Below are 20,449 nucleotides of genomic sequence, written 5' to 3'. Positions count from 1 at the left end.
ACCCCACGAATAAAATACTTCTTCATACCTGATGTTTGTCGGGAAGATCTCAGGCGTGAACATGAACATTGTATTGAAAGCTCCACCAATTCCCATCTTGCCGAGCAGGGAGACGACCGTACCGGTTATGTGTACACCCGATACGTCTGTGAAAACAACAACAACGGTGTTTACCAGCCTACACACCCGTCCCAACTCCCTCCTATGCTTATGTGACAGGGAGACTTACTGCGTCACCCTTTACAGCAGTCTCTGCAGTTGTCGGCCGTGGAAGAGTGCGAGCTATTTATAGCTCGACGTACGTTTTTTTCTACGTCGCTCACACCTGTGAATTGTAGAGTTCTGTTTGTGATAGGGTCCGGCTGCTGCTGTCTCTTTGGTTGTTCTTGGGAACCTTTGCGTACCCACAACAGTTTTTATAGGGTTAAGCAGTCAGCTCTTACATTCTTAATCCTGTTTGACTGGGTTAAATGCCTCCAAAGGTGACTATTGTGATCCGACACTCGGTTACATTTACATCGCGTTGATTTAGGACAAGGGGCCACTGGTCCTATGGCCAGCCATCCATCCATGCAGACAGACGCTGTTGAATAATATGACTCACTGATCGAACACTCCGGTTGGCCCTCTATAAATAACAAACACACTGTATTGCAATACAAAATCTCAGCGAAAGCAATTTAATGTGAAACTCGGTCCCGCAAATTCGACAAAAGTAAGTTTTCAATCGGAAATGTTCTGTCTGTTTTTGTCACTATTCATACTATACTATACTAAACTATACTATATTATACTATATTATCCTATATTATACTATACTATAATATACTACGCTACGCCATGCTATGCTATGCCTTGATATGCTATGCCATGCTATGCTATGATATGCTATGCTATGCCATGCTATGCTATGCTTTGCTACGCTATGCTATGCTATTCTATTCTACACTACAATATACACTACACTACTCTATTTATACAATACTATACTATATTATACAATACTATACTATACTATACTATACTATACTATACTATACTATACTATACTCACACCGGTGACACTGTGACGGTTCCCCTACGCTTTGTGTTCGGTGCCCTGACCCTTTGTGTTCGGTTCCCACTCGGTTCCCACACGCCACAATTCGCGGACAAAACATCCATTTATGGTAGTATTACGTAATGTTGCTCTCTGAGAATGGTCTTGTTAGATCTGTGAGTGTTTACACTACATGCCTAGGTGCTGTTGGATTGAAGGTTTTTGATATTTTAGCCGTTATTAGGTAGAATGCCTTCCACTTTACTGCAAAACTGCACAATTCGTAGCATCGGCAAGAAATATCCTACCAAAAAATGCCTGTTTGGAACTGTCGTTGGTCCAGCAAAAAGTTCAACATGTCTGTAGCAGACAGTCCAAGTTTCAAGATTGTAGGGCCATCCAAACAGCCGTAATAATAAAAACAACAAAAGTAGTCAGTGAAATTGGCTGTGTTCGGTCCCCACACACTTTTGTGACGTAGGCGTGACGGTTCCCATAATTCATTGTGTCGGTCCCCACTTTCTGTGTCGGACCCCACTTTCGACCTAATTTCTCTGTGACGGACCCCACAACCAGCCTATTTTGTGTCGGTCCCCACACCTTCTTGGATTTATGACTTGCCGGTTACTTGTATCATTGTATTCATTGAATCTAATTGTCTCGGAGTTATTTTTCAGCAAAAACCGGCAAGGCAGCACCTTTTGTGATACATAGTAAGTCAGATGACATCAGTATGTGTGTGTGTGTGTGTGTGTGTGTGTGTGTGTGTGTGTGTGTGTGTGTGTGTATGTGTGAGAGAGAGAGAGAGAGAGAGAGAGAGAGAGAGAGAGAGAGAGAGAGAGAGAGAGAGAGAGAGAGAGATTGACACCTTTCCAGATCACTCCGGTTATGCGACACTACCGCGAGCGTCACTACCGCGTGTCACACTACGGCGAGTACGACACTACCGCGTGTAACACTACCGCGTGTCACACTACCGCGAGTACGACACTACCGCGAGTATAACACTGCCGCGTGTCACACTACCGCGCGTACCACAACCGCGAGTACCATAACCGTAGAGAGAACGCATGCAAACTTACTTCTTGTGAGTTTGTGTTCTAACGGCTTTGATTGGAAGCAACCCATTCTATATGTATTCTGATAGTGTGTTCTGATCGTTTTGAGTTCTTGGTTAGCATGACAAACATTGAATTAGTGTTCAGAGAACAGACCAGGCCTTTTTGTTTTATATTTCAAGGAAACATTTCAACCTTTGCCTTCAGCCATGGAAGTCATAAAATGACACGCGGTAATGTTATACTCGCGGTAGTGTGACACGCGGTAGTGTTATACTCGCGGTAGTGTCGTACTCGCGGTAGTGTCGTACTCGCGGTAAGTTCTGTTTCCGTACCCGCGACAGCGGCAGCGACAAAAGAAAACGCGCGCAAACGCGTGACGTGTTTCCGTACTTGCGTTTTAAACATGCGGTAAAATCTGTAAACTCCCGCGTTGCCGCGCGACAACGCGAAAAAATCGCTTCAGGACCCTTTCAAAAAAATCGCGTCGCTTGCCGCTTGTCGCGCCGCTAACGCGTCGCGCGTGTGGAAACACTCCTGGTCATTTTCTATGTGCTTGATTTTCGTCGTACCGCTGGAAAAACGCTGTCGCGGGTACGGAAACACAACTTTAGTGTGAGACGCGGTAGTGGTACTCGCGGTAGTGACGCTCGCGGTAGTGACCAGCACCCGATCACTCCACATAAACGCTGGTTCTGGTTGCATTGTGCCGCTGACATACAGCTAATAGGATTTTTACACCCCCGGTATAGGGGTGTGTATAGGTTTCACTCGATGTGTTTGTGTTCGCAAGTAGATCTCAAGAATGAACGGACCGATCGTCACCAAACTTGGTGAACAGGTTCTATACATTCCTGAGACGGTCCTTACAAAAAGTGGGACCAGTCAAACACACGGTTAGGGAGTTATTGGTGGATTAAAATTATACAAGGCCTGGTATAGACGGACACCTCCGTTGGTCAAAGGGAAATAACCATTCTCACTGCCACCAACTGAGAAGGTTATTTCCCTTTGACGGGGGTGTAGTTCCTATCGGAGGAATTTCTTGTTTTAATCCTTTTGTGGTATTGCTGATGATGCTGAACATGTATTTTACTAGTTTACCAATATGTATCTTTGACCCTGATAGCCTACGAAAACCGAGCAATCATGGCCCAACATTGGCCCAATGCTGAATTTATTGGCGCGGTGTTGAGCCTTAGTCGGGCCGTTGTCGTAGGCTGTCAGGGTTTATGTAGCCTTGTTCCATTGTATTCTGACTGTCATAAAGTAATTAATTTTAAGAGAAAGCAGTCATGAACACAAGGAGCTGGGAAAAGTTGCCTCTTACAACAAGCGTGGATAAAGACACATACTTGACATAGGCAAGTACTCTTTTTTTTTTCAATCACCACTAGAAGTCCCTGGGCAGCATTTTGCTCTGAAAACTGAATCTCACATACGACAGGTGGATCTTTTATTTTAAAAATGTGCCAAATTGCATATCTCCAAGGCCGTAAGACTAAGAGTAGATATTGGGAAGGCCAGTTCAAGAAGGTGTGGGTGGATCAACACATAATTTGCTGGTATACTGGGAACCGTCCCAGAGATAAATAATGTTATATATTATTTGTGGCATAAACTAATAAAGTTACTCTCTCTCTCTCTCTCTCTCTCTCTCTCTCTCTCTCTCTCTCTCTCTCTCTCTCTCACACACACACACACACACACACACACACACACACACACACACACACACACACACACACACATACTGATGTCATCTGACTTACTTGGTATCACAAAAGGTGCTGCCTTGCCGGATTTTGCTGAAAAATAACTCCGAGACAATTAGATTCAATGAATACAATGATACAAGTAACCGGCAAGTCATAAATCCAAGAAGGTGTGGGGACCGACACAAAATAGGCTGGTTGTGGGGTCCGTCACAGAGAAATTAGGTCGAAAGTGGGGTCCGACACAGAAAGTGGGGACCGACACAATGAATTATGGGAACCGTCACGCCTACGTCACAAAAGTGTGTGGGGACCGAACACAGCCAATTTCACTGACTACTGTTGTTGTTTTTATTATTACGGCTGTTTGGATGGCCCTACAATCTTGAAACTTGGGCTGTCTGCTACAGACATGTTGAACTTTTTGCTGGACCAACGAAAGTTCCAAGCAGGAATTTTTTGGTAGGATATTTCTTGCCGATGCTACGAATTATGCAGTTTTGCAGTAAAGTGGAAGGCATTCTACCTAATAACGGCTAAAATATCAAAAACCTTCAATCCAACAGCACCTAGGCATGTAGTGTAAACACTCACAGATCTAACAAGACCATTCTCAGAGAGCAACATTGCGTAATACTACCATAAATGGATGTTTTGTCCGCGAATTGTGGCGTGTGGGAACCGAGTGGGAACCGAACACAAAGGGTCAGGGCACCGAACACAAAGCGTAGGGGAACCGTCACAGTGTCACCGGTGTGATACTATGCGCGGTACCTTTGTAGTGGGAACACACACTGCTAGCTATCAAGCCAATACCGGCGATAACGTGGAAGAGAACGAGTGTCGGCTTTCTGCCAAATCTGCGCACACAGAAAACAACATCCCAAACTTCTATGTCATCATCATCATCATCATCATCATCATCATCATCATCATCATCATCATCATAAGCATCAGCAGCAGCAGCATCACCATTGTCATCATCATCATTATCATCATCATCATCATCATCTAAATCTAAATCTAAATCTAAATCTAAACAACGAAGTGATCATCATCATCACCATCGTCACCATCATTGTGACGAATGGAATTCGTGTATCGACTCCCTCTCTCATATTAATCGAGACTTCACTAGTTGCGTACACAAAACGAGGTTAAATGACCGAGACTACGTCATGACGACACTGTATACATATGACGTCAACGCTCGCGCCATTAGTCCAAACCAGCGTACAAGGCAAGAATTTGTTTATCTTCATGGAAAGAAATTTAAACGAAGAGAGCAACAGAAAACAGCGTGCATTGGTATTAATTCGTGAATATGAACTGTACATATATTCAGTTGAGGTTGCTAGGATGCAATGCTCTGACCGTTTCATTGACTCCAAGATGGCAGCAATCAACGAAGCCACGTAGATTGCACTAGCATATGTTTCACCTTCCGTGGACGGATTTCCACATTTTTGCGATCTCCAAAGGTCCACTAACCGCAGGTAAAACACGCTAGTACATTTTAACATTATTGATTCACAGGAAAACACAGGTATTGTTCATTTGTCCATGTGTTTGTGTCAGTCTGTGAACTCTTGTTTCTGTGTTTGTTTTAGAGAAACAAATTGAATGATATCAATGGAAATCATACTTGATAATAACAGTTGTCATCATTTTCACGAGTTTTCATTCACAAGCACCTGGGAAATAAATATCATGTTCCCCGGGGAATAAATCCCCGGTTACCATAGTTGCAGGAAGCCCTATTACATGGATAATCAAAAGCAAACCCAATAGAAACGCTCGAGGATTCTTCGGCTCTTTTCATTGGCGTTTCCCCAGACCTAAACAGACGACACTGCTTCGCCAAGTTCCAAATACGAACTGGCAAACTGGCAAATGTAAACAAAAAACAAAACTACCTCATCAAAGGTCATACATTTATGCTTTATCGCAAACAAATGAAACCTATCGATATGTTTTATCTTCTCACAAAGTCATGGAGTGCGTGTATCTCTGTTTGGAGAAACACGAACGGCAAGTTTAAGTCAAACCAATTGACCCCTGACACACACATTTTGACCCGTGCACAAGACGTTCTATCGATAAACTAAGCGCAAATAAAAAAATAATAATAAAAAAGCAAAGAACATAGCAACAAGAAATGAAGACATCTGACAAAGCCGAGCAAGCAGAATGACAAGTCTAATGAAAAACAGAGAGGCAATGAGAAACAAGATCGCGATTATCTTTCCTTCGCGGCACGACGAAAATCGTTTGTGTCCTTTGACCCAATTCGTGCAGTGCTGCACGATGCAAATCTTCTGTGACCTTTGACTCAACGTAGCTTCAATATTCGATTACTAATATTTACCACTGAAAACCGAGGGTGGAATACCGAGAGGGGCAGGGTGGTAGGGCGATGGTGAAATGTAATGAAGAGACACGTGTAGCAATAAGAGAAAACCGATTCTGCAATAACACAAACAAGAACAAAAAACCCAACACTGACCTATATGAATATCAATAATATGATCGTCTGCGTTGCAGGTGTGCAAGTGAAGGGTTGGGGGGGGGGGGGGTAACTTGATCATTAATTTGTGTGTGTCAGTGTTTGTGTTCGATCGTCTGCGTTGCAGGTGTGCAAGTGAAGGGTTGGGGGGGGGGGGGGGGGTAACTTGATCATTAATTTGTGTGTGTCAGTGTTTGTGTTCATGGACTGATTGTGAGGGAGGGGGAGGGTGGGGTGGGGTGTGTTTCAGGTTTTGGTGTGGGTATGAAACGAGCAAAACAATACCCACACCACAAAATCTTGGAGGCAAAAAACACTCGCCGTCGCATTATTTTGTCCGCACAATATTATATGCACCAACAACCGGAAAGAAAGGTGACAATGGAAAAAGACTCAACTTTGCTTCCTGCGATTCCTTGCCCCCGACTCGAACGTCGCACGATAATCCACATAACAGATCTATCTGTTGTGAGATGGTCAACGCTGACTGTGCAAGCAAATCACCTCGTTTGAAATACGACAATCCCATCGCTCGAATGCAACATGTGGGCACTATCGTCTCAAAGGCGCTTACTGTTGGTTTCACACACCACTCTGTAGTCGGAACCTACAGAACTTCGCATCCTCAAACCTGACATACTTGTCTCAACATTATAAACTCAAATCACACACAGTAAGTTGCTTTCGCACGCCAGCTTTGAACAACGTGCTGGGGCCCCGAACATGCATTATAATAACAGAACTCGCGTTTCAAACCATGGCTCCCTGTTGTCACGGTTCAATTTTGTTAAAACTGATTGTTTCCAGTTTTGCCGAGATATATGGTAGAAGGGAGGGAAGTCAGGTTAGGAAAACAAAACAAGCTTAAACGAGTTATAGAACCTAGTGTCAGAAGTGAGACGGTCACGTGAGTGTGACGGACAGGACGGCAGTTGTAACCTAAACTCACAGCGCGAGGACATGAAGTGTCGGTCTCAGGTGGTTCTCGTTTGAACTCCTGACAGGACGGAAAGTGTGAAGGCTTGTTTGAATTCCGTTTCCCTAGAACAGTGTGGTGTGATGTCTTCAAGGAAGAAAGCCCTTGTTCAAATGGCTTCTGTCAAGATGATGTTTTGCTCAAAGATTCATCCTATCACGGGATATTATGGTGAGCGAAAATGTTGATTCTGCAGTGTGAGCGTGTTATGCTGAATATTCTGTAACTAGCAAGACCCTTAGTATGTGGGAAAGAATGTGTGAATATGTGCTTTATTTTCTGAGTTTCAGTTTGGTTTATGTTCGATTGTGGTAGGTATTATTTGGGATAGGAGGGTGGTAACATTTTCAAATTGCCTATGCGCCTGTACATAGTTTGGCCATGCATTTTTCGTTTTCCAAAATGGCGGACCTCATGGTCCCACATGGTGAATAACTTTGAAGCTACCTGATGTAAAAATGATTTAGGAGATTCCTAAAATGTAAATGGATACATGTTGTTATAATGTGAAGCAGTAGGGCTTGGATTTTGAATGAGAGTGTGAAGAGAAATTTACGGACAATGAGTAACTGTTTCTAGGGAAAGTGGGTTATGTCCATTGAAGGAAGAGCGGAGAGTTGTGTCCCTTGAATTCAAAATGGCGGAAGCATGTTGTTTTAATTTTCATAACCTGTTGTGAAAATTCTTTGGAAGTGCGAAAGGCTGCCATTTGAGATACTTTTGTTGTGAATTTGTAGAACATGTTTGACCTTGACCTTGTGTGTCTATATTAAAGTGGACAGGAAGTTAGAGAGGTCATAAGTTGTCATGTTTTAAAAGCAATTTGGACTTTGTGAATACTTTTGCAAAAGGAAAATAACAACTCTGAAGAAAGTTAACTTGTAAATATTTTCGAAGAAGAATCTTCATGTTCTGATTGTGAATCGGAACTTAGATTATTTTTGAATGAAGATTTTTCATGTGGACGTTGGAAGTTCATATTTGTAAAATTTTAGGTCCAAGTTCAGCAGCAAAATGGAATTGTTGTTTGAACTTGGAAATAAACACACAAGGTTTGGTGACTATGGTTTAGGTCTTTTGATCAGGTTACTTAGACCAACTTTTATTTAACAGATCCTGCGGTGAATCCTGCCTAGATCAGATGTCAAGCCTGTAAATCCAGTCCTCAGGGCATTGAGCTTGTTCTCGATGCTGTTCCTGATGTGGAACCTGTCAGCTTCGTCCGCGTTCTCGTCTTCGACTGATCCTGATCTAACACTGATCGGGAACTTCGTCTACGTCGTCGAATGATCTCGTGCATGAGCTAACACTGATAGGGTTCTCGACTTCATCCTCGTTTTCATCGTCGGCTGATCCGGGTCAAGATCTGACACTGATTGGATTCTCGGCTTTGACTTCGTTCTCGTCGTCGAATGAGATAATTCTGGTTAGGAGACTGATCCTGGCAGGCTTGTCAGGCAAATGAACAACGAATCTTGATAATTGTTCCGAAAACTGTTTTCTTAGTGTTTGACAGTATTGGTTTATTCTGGCACTTTTTCAGTTATATAAGTATATTATGTTAGTCATTTTTCTTTTGAGTTATTTCTTTTTAGTTTGAGTGCATGAAAGTTGATAATGTTGTTGTGTTTGTGATGATCAAGTCTTTATTGGTTGACTAAGTTGATTTGGTCTGCAAATAGGTTTCCTGGTTTAGTATAGGGCATGAAAGCGAGTGATTGAGTGTGAGTATCTGATTTTGATTCTTTGTATTCATCTTCCACGCATCAGTGCGTGACACCTGTGTTGATTTTTCACTTAATGTTGAACCACCAAAATGATGACAAAAACGATGTTTGATGGTTTGTTGCCAGACCAGCTTTTTTTGTCGGTCCTCGGGGGGGCATATCGACTTTTGTTTCATATTTATTGACCGCGGCCTTCGGCCTTGGTCAATAAATATGAAACAAAAGACGATATGCTCCCCCTCGGACCGACAAAAAAGCTGGTCTGTCAACAACCCATTAAACATCTTATAATATTGCACGTGTGTGTTGCAGAAGGTGCAAGTGTACAGGGGTGTACAATGCTTGTGTAAATGATGTCGTGTGAACACTGTGGGAAGGGCAACGTCAGCGGTAACCACGGAAGGAACCACCAACGTCCCCAAGTGTCACCCAGATCGAGTTTATTGTGATGAGTAGACTACTTTATATTTTGTGAACATTAACACACCTTCATGTCTTCATTTGTGTAAACCGAAATACATTTGCAACGAGAAGAAGAAGTACGTTCCGCGCTTCGATATCAAACGTCTACGCAACAAGAAGAAGAAAGACAATGTTGTTACGTGTGTGTGAAATCACACCAGCGAAATCATAATCTATAAAACTTTCATTTGAAGATTCTAAGAGAAAGGGATTGATGTCTGCAAGAATGATCATGTGCATGTTTTTGAAAGTACAGAATTATTAAATTTCTTATTACTTCTTTGCACTTGTCTCTGTTAAACACTGATCAGCCCTAGAACGAGAAGCAGACGTCACAATCATCATCATCATCATCATCATCATCATCATCACTATCTAAATCTAAATCTAAGCAACGAAGTGAATGTGGTAAGATGAACAAAGTTAAAAAAAACAAAGGATTACTGTACTCACCGATACAAAGACGACACAAGACGATAACGAATTTTCGCTTCTGGAAGCTTCATCATCATCATCATCATCATCATCATCATCATCATCATCATCATCACTATCTCCACCCAAACTACCCGCCCTAGATCATAACTTCAGACGTACATTGCTCAGTACACACATGTGTTCATGCTTGTGCAACTATTTCTGTAGCAGTCTACTTTCAAACTCCATCTCGTGAAAGCAGTTCGGCTGTCCACCTTCGATCTGGCCAGGATTTTACTATTTTAATTGAATAAACAATTATCACTGTGCACATAACGTATCCAGGCTCATTGCTCATTGTTAATTGTTGGTATATGATTTAATTCCCCACTATTTAATCCATCGGGCTCAAAATCAGAACAGATCTCTTTAAATTCATGTTGTCTACATTCAATCAAACAACTGAGCACATGTCCAACCAAGCAAGTAACCAACCGAGCAACTAACTAACTAATCAACCAAACAACCAACCAACTAACTTACTCGATCACTCACTCACTCACTCACTCACTCACTCACTAACCAAACAAGCGATCAAGCATTTAACTAACCAAACATGAAACCAACTTCTTGACTAAACTCCGAGCGATGGAAAGTCTGCAGCCAGGTAACTGCAGTACACTCGATGCAACTAAAAACAAACTTTTCTTTCCCCAGAATATGACGTCACTCCCAGGGGGCTATAATATCGGGAGATAGCCCTCACATCAGAATAGGACGTCACTCCCATGGGGCTATGATATCGGGAGATAGCCCTCACATCAGAATAGGGCGTCACTCCCATGGGGCTATAATATCGGGAGATAGCCCTCACATCAGAATAGGACGTCACTCCCATGGGGCTATAATATCGGGAGATAGCCCTCACATCAGAATAGGACGTCACTCCCATGGGGCTATAATATCGGGGGATAGCCCTCACATTCAAACTGTACCTGCTCAGCATGAAGACCATAAGAATACAAGAGGCCCCTTCCACCAGAGAGTTGAGGAAGAAGCTGGTGTAGAGGTCGAGAGCCATTTGGTCCGACATCAGGTACAGGGCGTTGTAGATCAGGCTATCCACAAACCTGTGTGTGTGTGTGTGTGTGTGTGTGTGTGTGTGTGTGTGCGTGTGTTTGTGTGTGTGTGTATGTGTGTGTTTGTGTGTGTGTGTGTGTGTGTTTGTGTGTGTGTGTGTGTGTGTGTGTGTGTGTGTGTGTGTGTGTGTGCAAGGAAAAAATAAAGCGCACGTCAAGGCACGTCAGATATGTATACCCTCTTTCTACTGCAAAACGATCATCATCACATTCACCATCAAAGATACGTTCAAGCTTTCACGTTGAATTAAGAGCATGCTTTCACTTGGCCACGTGCCAAAGATCAAGCGCCTTTCACGTGGAAAAAGAGCATTTTTTCACATATATTGCTCTCTCTCTCTCTCTCTCTCTCTCTCTCTCTCTCTCTCTCTCTCTCTCTCTCTCTCTCTCTCTCTCTCTCTCTCTCTCTCTGTTTGTTTGCATCTTTGTTCTGTCCCCAGTTATTTCATTACGGTACTTTCATTTCATTGTGTATGTTCGCGTGAATATCATTTCCTTTTGCGTGATTGTGGTAGAAAGTCAGCGTGTCGTCAGTCTAGATTTTACGTCATTTATAAACGTCACTGTTCAGTCGTCACATAGTCTTTTTGCCCTCAGCGGCTTCATTGTTCTTGTGTGTTTCCACAGTTTTTGTAAGTATTTATCCAGTGATTTTGATCCTTATTGTCGTGTAGTTACCACAGTTGTTTTAAGCATTTAGTCATTGATTTTTGAACCTTATTTACGCGTATATTTCTTTCGATGCTCGTGATCGTTTGCTTGCGTGACAGTGACTGGCCGTTGTCCTCTGACTTATCGTTGTCCTCTGTTTTCTTTTCAGTTTCACCGTATCATCACTCTGTATCAAGTCATCAACTGTAAAGCATCATTAATAAACTTTTGAGTTTCACTGTGAATTTGTAAAGGAGTGTTTTTTGGTGACATTATCTGTTCTGAGACAGAATAATATTCCTTTTGCAAAATACTGACCTAAAGTATCAATATTCACAACAACATTCAGACATAGGCCAAGAAGGCTTAGGGCTTAGGAGTAACCCTTACAATAATGTCTTACCATATAAACACAGACAGCAAGATATTTTTTCTCAGCAGCCTGTGCCTGAGAAGGTCAAGAAAGCTTAGTTTCTCTTCCAAGATTTCCACAGACCCTGCCCAGTCCTTCTGAAGATGGCCTTCACCTTCTTCAAATAAGGAACTTCTGGGCTCTTGCTTCTCTTCTTCTTTCGCTGTGGTCTCTCCGGGAAGGGGATGTTTCTCTCCGTTGACTGAAAGTAAAGGTGGCTCTGATTCGTGCAGACTAAGGCTGTGAAAAACGTGGAGGATGCTTTGAGGGTCTTTACGATTCAATCGTGCAGCTTGTTTCAGCACTTCTTCTGCCTCGTCGATCTTGCCATTGGCCACAAGCCATCGAACGGGTTCCTTGATGAAGCTGGAACATGACAAAGTGATCTTCAAAGTATAACGTACGATGGGGCAGTGACTCTTAAACATTCAGTCAACTAATTCGGGTGTTTTTTCGAATGTTGTGGTCGATGAAGTTGTTTCTTTCTTGGGCCGTGAAAACATGGAACAGCATGCATGGGATCTAAGATCGGTGGTTTTAATCTGTCGGGTCCAATTGCCAAGCATGGTTAGTTTCCACATCGAATCTTACATTACATGAACGGACTGACTGAGTTGTCACACTTCCTTCCTCTCTGCTCAGCATACTTAGCATCGTGACAGTTGCCTAATTTTTCTTCTTCGCGAGTTTTCCTTCTGTGTCTGCTTTGGTTTTCCCACGTATATGTCAAAGCTTAATATGCCTAAAACAAAATGAAAGCCGTGAAAAACCTTGCCAAAAGCTTGAAGCAAAATGTAGGCAGTTCAACTTACATGGCGAGTACAAGCACCAGAGCAGGACCCCAGGACAGTGCTAGCTGCAGAGTTCTCCACGAGTAGGACCTCAGGAGGTAGGCTAAGGGCGCGAGACTGGCGATGCACATTGCCCACCACAGGGTGCCAAAGAACCCGCTGAACAGAGCCCGCTTGGAAGACGGGAACAGTTCCACGCCTGCCGTAACGGATACCAGGCCTATACCCTGTTCGATTTTTTTCCAGAACAAAAACAACAAAATAATCAGGCGTTTGATGGTGTTTGCTTGAATGCAAAGCTCATGCATTAACTGTCTTGTTCCAGGCCAACGCTGGTTTAATTTTTAATCTGGATATCAAGTATACCTCATCTGTGGTTCTTGTACAAGCACTCTGTGGTTTCAGGAAAACAAATTAGTTATGCTTTCGATAGTGTTTGCCTGAATGCAAAGCGTATGCATTAACTGTCTTGTTCCAGGTCAACGCTGGTTTCATTTTTAATCTGGATATTAAGTATACATCATCTGTGGTTCTGGAACAAGCGCTCTGTATGGTTTGCTTAATCACGACGAGAAGCTTTGCCCCCGGTTTGATATCAGATAAAAAAAAAATAAGAAAAATTAAATATTTTCATTTGGGCAATTTTACATTCAAGTCACAATAACATAACAGTCAATTCTTCACCTACCGCCTGTGTGAAACCCAAGAAGAACTTGCAGACAACTAGCATGGTGTAGCCGGGAGCAAATCCGTTCACAAGGTTTAGAGCCAAGCCCAGGCTGACGGCGGCGAGAAACACACGCTTCCGTCCGTACAGATCCGATAGCCAGGGGAAGAGGAAGCTACCCAGTCCCGTTCCAAACCCCATTACTGTGTGCGTCAACCCTGCCAATGGGGTTCGTCCGCACACCAGGTCGAACTGCAACGGATCATTGAGACGAGTGTAACGTGCCTTGTTATAAGCAGCGACATGTGTGGGTGTGTGTGATTGTGCGTGTGTGTGTGTGTATGTGTGTGTGGGTGTGTGTGTGATTGTGTGTGTGTGTGTGTGTGTGTGATTGTGTGTGTGTGTATGTGTGTGTGTGTGTGTGTGTGTGTGTATGTGTGTGTGTGTGTGCGTGCGTGCGTGCGTACGTGTGTGTGTGCATGGGTGTGTGTGTGTATGTGTGTGTGTGTGAGTTTGTGTGTGTGTGTGTGTGTGTGTGTGTATGTGTGTGTGTGTGTGTGTGTGTGTGTGACATGGTTAAGTATTTAATATTACAAATAAGAAGTGTCGTGCCTTAGAATAAGTCATCCTGGTGCGTGTAATTCAAAATGTTAGGTTGTCATTGCTATTGTTAGAGGGATAAACAAAAAGGTCCCTGTTTGACCTGTATAATCAGTCCTGATTCGTCAAATAGTGATATGGTGCACTAAATGGTAACAACAAACACTAGTGCATCAGCAACAACATATCACAATACCTCCGATACGATGGATGTTTCCTTTGGTTCCTCATATTGCATGCCATACAAACACGGATAGTCCTTGGTGATGACGTCACCACTGATGTTGGACGTCAAGTAGATGGAACAGCGGTCGTACAACACTGTTGTCGAGTTTAACCAATCGCTGCTGAGTTCCGGTATGAGAGACTCGTTGGCGTTTGGTTGAAGAGCCGCGCAGCTGTGTTCAACATCTTGAGCTTCAAAACAAGGTATTTAAAGTTGTACTGTGCATTACAATGTCTCAAGCGTAAACCAGAGTAACAAGTAATGAACTTTTAAGATATTATAATTGTAGGTGTACAACACAGTCTACGCTGAGCATTTTTAATTCATTATAAGATTAATAACGGAAAGGGGATACGAGAGAGAGTATACAAGGAAGATAGTTAGTGTGTGTGTGTGTGTGTGTGTGTGTGGTGTGTGTGTGTGTGTGTGTGTGCGGACGAGCCTGCGTGCTTGTGCGTGTGTAAATGTGGGTGTCTGTATCCATGAGTGATTGCAAAGAATGGTATGGATCTTGTTTGTGGAATTGTAAACTGTTAGTGATTGAGATGTGATTTATGTTTTAAACCGCCTGATACTGCGAGGCAATTGTCCTTGTTTTTTATAAGGACATTAAAAGCTTTGAGTCTTATGGTCTTTGAGTGTTTGATTGTAAATAGCAATTACAAATTATCTTTTCGCAGGCATTCAGTTCCCCAGCCATGAAGATGCGATGCTCAGCGTGGCCCCGGTGGTCCCGGTGTAACACGAAAATCTTACTCCACGAAAAATGTACTCCGGAGTAAATAGTTCGTACGACATTCTTACTTCGAGTACACCTTTCGTACGAGAAAAGAACACCCCACGGTACGAAGAAATTACTCCCTCCACGAAATTTTTTACTTCCAGTAAAAATGTCGTAAGCGAAAATGGGATGCGGGGGCGAAGGGATAATGCCAGTAATTATGTGATCTCGCGCAAACAAATGTCGCGCTACCCTCCCTCCACCCCTTCCACCACCAAGACTAACAGGGGGCAGGGGAGTAAAAGTTGCGGACACCTGGTGTGGGCAGTAAATTGCTCGTGTTGGGGTGGAATAATTTATTCGTTATTTGATCGTCAGGGGTGTGACATTTTAGACCGAAATGTTGACTCGGAACACACCTGTCGTGGGGAGTAATTTTCGCGTGTTATGGGGGAGTAAGATTTTCGTTAAGGGAGTACGACATTTTTACTCCGGAGTAAAAAATCTCGTGGGAGTAATTTTCTCGTGTTACACCGGCTAAAACGAAAAGTGCAATGGTACGGAAAGTAACCACCAGACGTTCTGAATATGTAAAAAACAAACAAAAAAAAAACACTTACAATGCAGTAAAACACATGTTGTTTCTTTCTTCCTCCGAAAGCAGCGTATAACTGCCTAAATGGCGGGGTAAAACCGGTCATACACGTACAAATCTACTCGTGCAAAAACACGAGTAAACGTGGGAGTTATAGCCCATGAACGCAGAAGAAGAAGAAGAAGAAGAAGTTTTTTTCGAGATCTGCAAATTCCTTGTCACTAGCTTTGGAAACACAGTATAAGTATAACAAGATAGATAAGCTAAGATAAAAAAAAGTGTAATGTCCATTTTCATTTTACACAAACATGGACATTTTTCTGTTGGCACCACATCGCATTTTTAATAACACAAAGACTCGATAAAAAAAAGGAACTTTAAATTAAAGTGCCAAGCGTTATGCATAGCTGTTAACCCGTGATTTGTAAAAATGTAAAAACTTTTTACAAATTACGTCGAACCTAAAACCGCGATTTGTAAAAAAAACCATCGCATTGTACAAAGTAATACATGCTTTTTATTATTATTAATATTTGTTGATTAGAGCCTCTATGCTGGGTGGTGGGGGGGGGGGGGGGAAGGGGGGTTGGGCCGGATAGGTAAAATATTACGATTTTTAGCATAACAAAGAAAGAGAACAAAATTCTAATAGATCCCTTGACTTTGGGGTAGCGCGACTCGGTTGCTGCTAGCTTTCCACTGGGAGGAAGCGACCCGACTTTCCCAGCGATGGGACAATAAAGCAATGAAAAAATAATGGGAAAAATCCAAAAGATCCCTTGACTTTGGGGTAGCGCGGCTCTGTTGCTGCTAGCTTTCCACTGGGAGGAAGCGACCCGACGTTCCCAGCGATGGGACAATAAAGTAATGAAAAAATAATGGAAACAAATCTAATAGATCCCATGACTTTAGGGTAGCGACTTTCCCAGCGATGGGACAATAAAGTAATGAAGAAAAAAAAATCTAATAGATCCCTTTACATTTTTACACATCACGGGTTAACGATAGCTCGTTAATTGCAATTTAGCGTGGCCGTAGTGCTTACCAGTGAAGACATAGCTGAATAGCTGATAGGAGTCTGGGATGAAGCCGAGGAAGTAGAGGAAGCATTGAAGACATGCAAAGATTCCCACAGGCCCCAACGCGTTGAGCACGGGATCTATCTCAATGTAATTGTGCGCCATCGTTCTCTCGACCCTCAGATCTAAATGCCAGGCGAGAAATTGTGTCCCTCATTAGGCCAAAAAAAAAAAGGTCTGTTTACGGTATTATAGGCCAAAAAAATAGGGTCGGTAGGTCGGGAATTTTTTTTTTTTTTTTTTTTTTTCCAAAAAACCATATTTGTACATTATTTTGCCAAAAAAACAAGATTTTTTTTTGATTTTTTTTTCCCCAAATGCCAAAAAAAGTCTAGGGTCGCGCGAAAAAACTAGGGTCGGTCGGGTTACCGTAAACAGACCTTTTTTTTTTTTTTGGCCTTATAAGGCTTTTGGAGAATACTACATGGCTCGCTGTGTCGTACCAGATTTACACGAGTCGCTGTTTTAAATATTGAACTGCGAGCGAAAGCGAGCTTTTCAGTATTTGATAAAAGCAACGAGTGTAAATCTGGTACGACACAGCAAGCCATGTGGTATTCTGTTAATCCGACTGTCACGTTTCAATATATCACTCAAGGTGATTATGAACCGGTTAATTACTACTAATTAACTAACCACACCACGATCCACTCTCGCAGTCATACAATTAAATAGAGTCAACAAAAGTATAAGTTTCAGACGCCTGTTTATGTATAAACTCTCCACCTCCCTCGAGCCTTCACTCAAAATATGTTCCTTTTACGTTCTCAACACGTAAAAAACCAGTGTTCACTGACAAAATGCCAGTAGTATGTAGAAAATTATAGGAACACGCTGAACCCGTGTAAATATAGTTAAATGAGAATGTTCTGTCCGAAAAGCCCTAGTTCGTGCAGGTGTCACACACCCCACGTTGTCACTACTCCAATGAAATCATAGATACGAAAAGACAACGGTGGTCAACGGGGTGCGTACGACATGGTGCACTTAGCTTTATCTCTGCTGCTGCTGCTTAGCCGGTATGCTGGTTAGTCGGTTCGCTGGTTAGCCGGTCCGCTGCCGGTTAGCCGGTCCGCTGGTTAGCCGGTCTCCTGGTTAGCCGGTCTCCTGGTTAGCGTAGCCTCAACAGTTCCCGCCAGAGTCAGCCGTGCAGATGTTACAGGAACGTAACGAAGCGAGGCGAACGAAGCGAAACGAAACGAAGGCTGCAAACAGAAAGCATCGGTGCACTAAACATGTCAGCTACCCCTCACCCACCACCTTAAAACATGTCATCTTTAAATATCTCATCGAGCACGTGGGCCTGCACAAAATGGACTTTTTACAACAACAAAACAGTCATTTTCCGTCCTTCTCTCCCTATCTGCAAAAACCATATACAGATTAGTATTTTAGCGTCACAGAGAGTAAATTATGCGCTAACCTGGAAAGAACAACAGAGAGTATTTCATTCCACAACACAGACTCATCAACAGCGTTAAATAATGATTTATTACCTCAAAAGCCTATGATTGTACTCTCAATGGAAGCAAAGTCCGCTTCCTCCCTGGACCAGCCTCTGTTCGTCAACAGTGACCAAAACCGTCCAGAACCCCTTGTCGAATCCTTATGCGAAAGCCATCGCCGACGAAGGAAAATTGACGACTTGTCCTCAGCAAAATACGTGGCAGGGAGAAAGGAAAAACTAGTGGAAGTTCCCCTAGAGTGCCGAATATAATACTCGGTGAAAAACCATCATACTCTAGAAACTGTGTATACGATCCTTCCCCTTCTGCCGCTGGGTGTCAAGTGTGCCGTCCTTGAGTCTCTGACAGACCACCTAGCCAAATACACGTGACTGACCTTGTCCCAAAACCCAGTCCAGCTATACACAATTCTGCCTCCCAAGCAGAAAAAGACACGAGAAACTCAATCCGTGAAAATCCCGTGTGCGCTGTCAGCGAAAAACCGTCAGCCCTAGCTATGACAGCAGAAACCTCCACTGTAAAACTCGTGCGATACAAAACATCCGTGCTCGTAGAGCACCGTCAGCAAACTCTGCTGTAACCCAATATCACGCACAGGCGCTTTCTATCATACACGACCAAGAACAGGCACTCCACTGAGTGACACTTTCTTGGTCTCTGTCACCCGATCGTGACACACCTCCCCTCTTCAAGACGAAACCTCGGTTTCGCTCACAGTCATGTTCTCCTCTCCAGCCCGAGAGAGAAAGTCAGCTCCAACATTGTTGGCGCCCGGTATGACGCGTACCGTGAATTGGTACGGTTGGAGAATCAACGCCCAGCGCATAAGTCTGGCGTTTGCCAACCTTGCAACCTGAAGATATTGCAGAGGTTGATGGTCTGTTTCCAGACAGAAAGGTCGTCCTCAAGAACGAGCAACCCCTCGTTTCACCCCTGATGACTGCAACCTTCTCTGTCTTCTTGTCTTTGTTCTTCTGGTCTTTGTTCTTCTCCCCGTAGGCTGTCCTCTCTATGTAGGCGCGCAGCAGGTTGGCGTGGTACAGGCGTGCTTTCCCGTTCATGACGATCCTGTAGTCGTTCTGGCCCACTTTCGCTGTCACCTCAAAAGGTCCTTGCCACTGCAGTTGTAGCTTGTTGTGTTTGACAGGTAGAAGTAGCAACACCCGTTCTCCAATCTTGAAGCTGCGCGGCCGTGCCTTGCGGTCGAATCCTCGCGCGTAACGCTGTGCTGCTCTTCCCAGGTTCTCTTGAGCCAGTTTGCAGGTCTCTTCAATCCTGTTCCTGAGTTCTACGATGTAGGTCGCTGTCGTCTGCACCTCCTCGTCGGCTTCTTCGTCCGTCCAAGCCTGACGCAGGATAGCCATGGGACCGCGTACCTGTCTGCCGTACAACAACTCAAATGGGGAAAAGCCCAAGCTCTCCTGAGGAACCTCGCGGTATGCAAAAAGCAATGCTGGGATGTACCTGTCCCACGTGCGTGGCTTCTCCTGAGCTAGTTTCCTCAGCATGGTCTTCAAGGTGCCATTGAACCTTTCCACCAGTCCGTTGCACTGAGCATGGTAAGGAGTGGTGAAGTGCTGCTCCAGTGATAGCAGTCGTGCTGCCTCCGCCATCACTCCTCCCGTGAACTGCGTGCCTCTGTCGGTGAGTACCTCTGATGGAATTCCCAGCCGGGACCACATAGTAACCAGAGCCTCAGCTACTCGCGTGGCTTCAATCGATTTCAGAGGGATCGCCTCTGGGTATCGAGTAGCGTAGTCCACCATGGTCAAAATGTATCTGTTTCCGTCCTCAGACGCAGGCAAGATGGGCCCGATGATGTCCACTGCCACCCGACGAAAGGGTTCGTCGATGAGCGGCATCTTCTCCAAGGGGACCTTCCTCACCCTTCCTTTGGCAACCACCTTCTGGCACTTATCGCAGGACGCACAGAAACGTCGGACATCCGTGCAGATGCCTGGCCAGTAAAAGTGGCGCCAGACACGATCCGTGGTCTTCTTGGTACCAAGATGACCTCCCAGAATCGAGTCGTGTGCCGTTGCCATGACACCCTCGCGAAACTCGCGAGGCACGACAACCTGTTTGAATGTACCTTCTTGGTTGCTGAACTCACGGTAGAGCAACTTCTTGTCCCTGAGGAACCTTGACCTCCCATGCTTCCCGCTCAGCTTCACCTTCCCCGACTTCGCATGCTCCCGAGGA

At 43.9% G+C, this 20,449-nt stretch overlaps 1 protein-coding gene and 1 long non-coding RNA gene across 3 annotated transcripts in view; one reads left to right on the top strand and one right to left on the bottom strand.

The window, feature by feature from the left end:
• The window catches only part of LOC138957706 (solute carrier family 22 member 15-like), a 37,955-nt gene extending 20,613 nt beyond the window's left edge, over window positions 1-17,342 (bottom strand). Inside the window, exons 1-8 of one of the 2 annotated variants that reach the window (XM_070328769.1) lie at window positions 16,748-17,329; window positions 14,357-14,577; window positions 13,582-13,812; window positions 12,915-13,120; window positions 12,094-12,468; window positions 10,896-11,030; window positions 4,587-4,672; window positions 29-146 (exon numbers count right to left, since the gene is read on the bottom strand). In XM_070328769.1, coding sequence (XP_070184870.1) covers window positions 29-146; window positions 4,587-4,672; window positions 10,896-11,030; window positions 12,094-12,468; window positions 12,915-13,120; window positions 13,582-13,812; window positions 14,357-14,577; window positions 16,748-16,886 — 1,511 coding nt within the window. In that variant the 5' untranslated portion in view covers window positions 16,887-17,329. Of the gene's footprint in view, window positions 1-28; window positions 147-4,586; window positions 4,673-10,895; window positions 11,031-12,093; window positions 12,469-12,914; window positions 13,121-13,581; window positions 13,813-14,356; window positions 14,578-16,747 lie in introns of both variants that reach the window. The other variant, XR_011453141.1, reaches the window with a different exon arrangement.
• Window positions 7,132-9,763, top strand: LOC138957708 (uncharacterized). The gene is made up of 2 exons (XR_011453142.1): window positions 7,132-7,465; window positions 8,408-9,763. It is a non-coding gene; the product is annotated as an uncharacterized lncRNA (long non-coding RNA).
• Window positions 17,343-20,449: the final 3,107 nt, after the last annotated feature.

This window comes from Littorina saxatilis, unplaced genomic scaffold (assembly GCF_037325665.1).
Source record: "Littorina saxatilis isolate snail1 unplaced genomic scaffold, US_GU_Lsax_2.0 scaffold_876, whole genome shotgun sequence".
Classification (NCBI taxonomy): domain Eukaryota; kingdom Metazoa; phylum Mollusca; class Gastropoda; order Littorinimorpha; family Littorinidae; genus Littorina; species Littorina saxatilis.
Note: the sequence above shows the minus strand (reverse complement) of the source record. Positions and strands in the feature narration are given on the sequence as shown.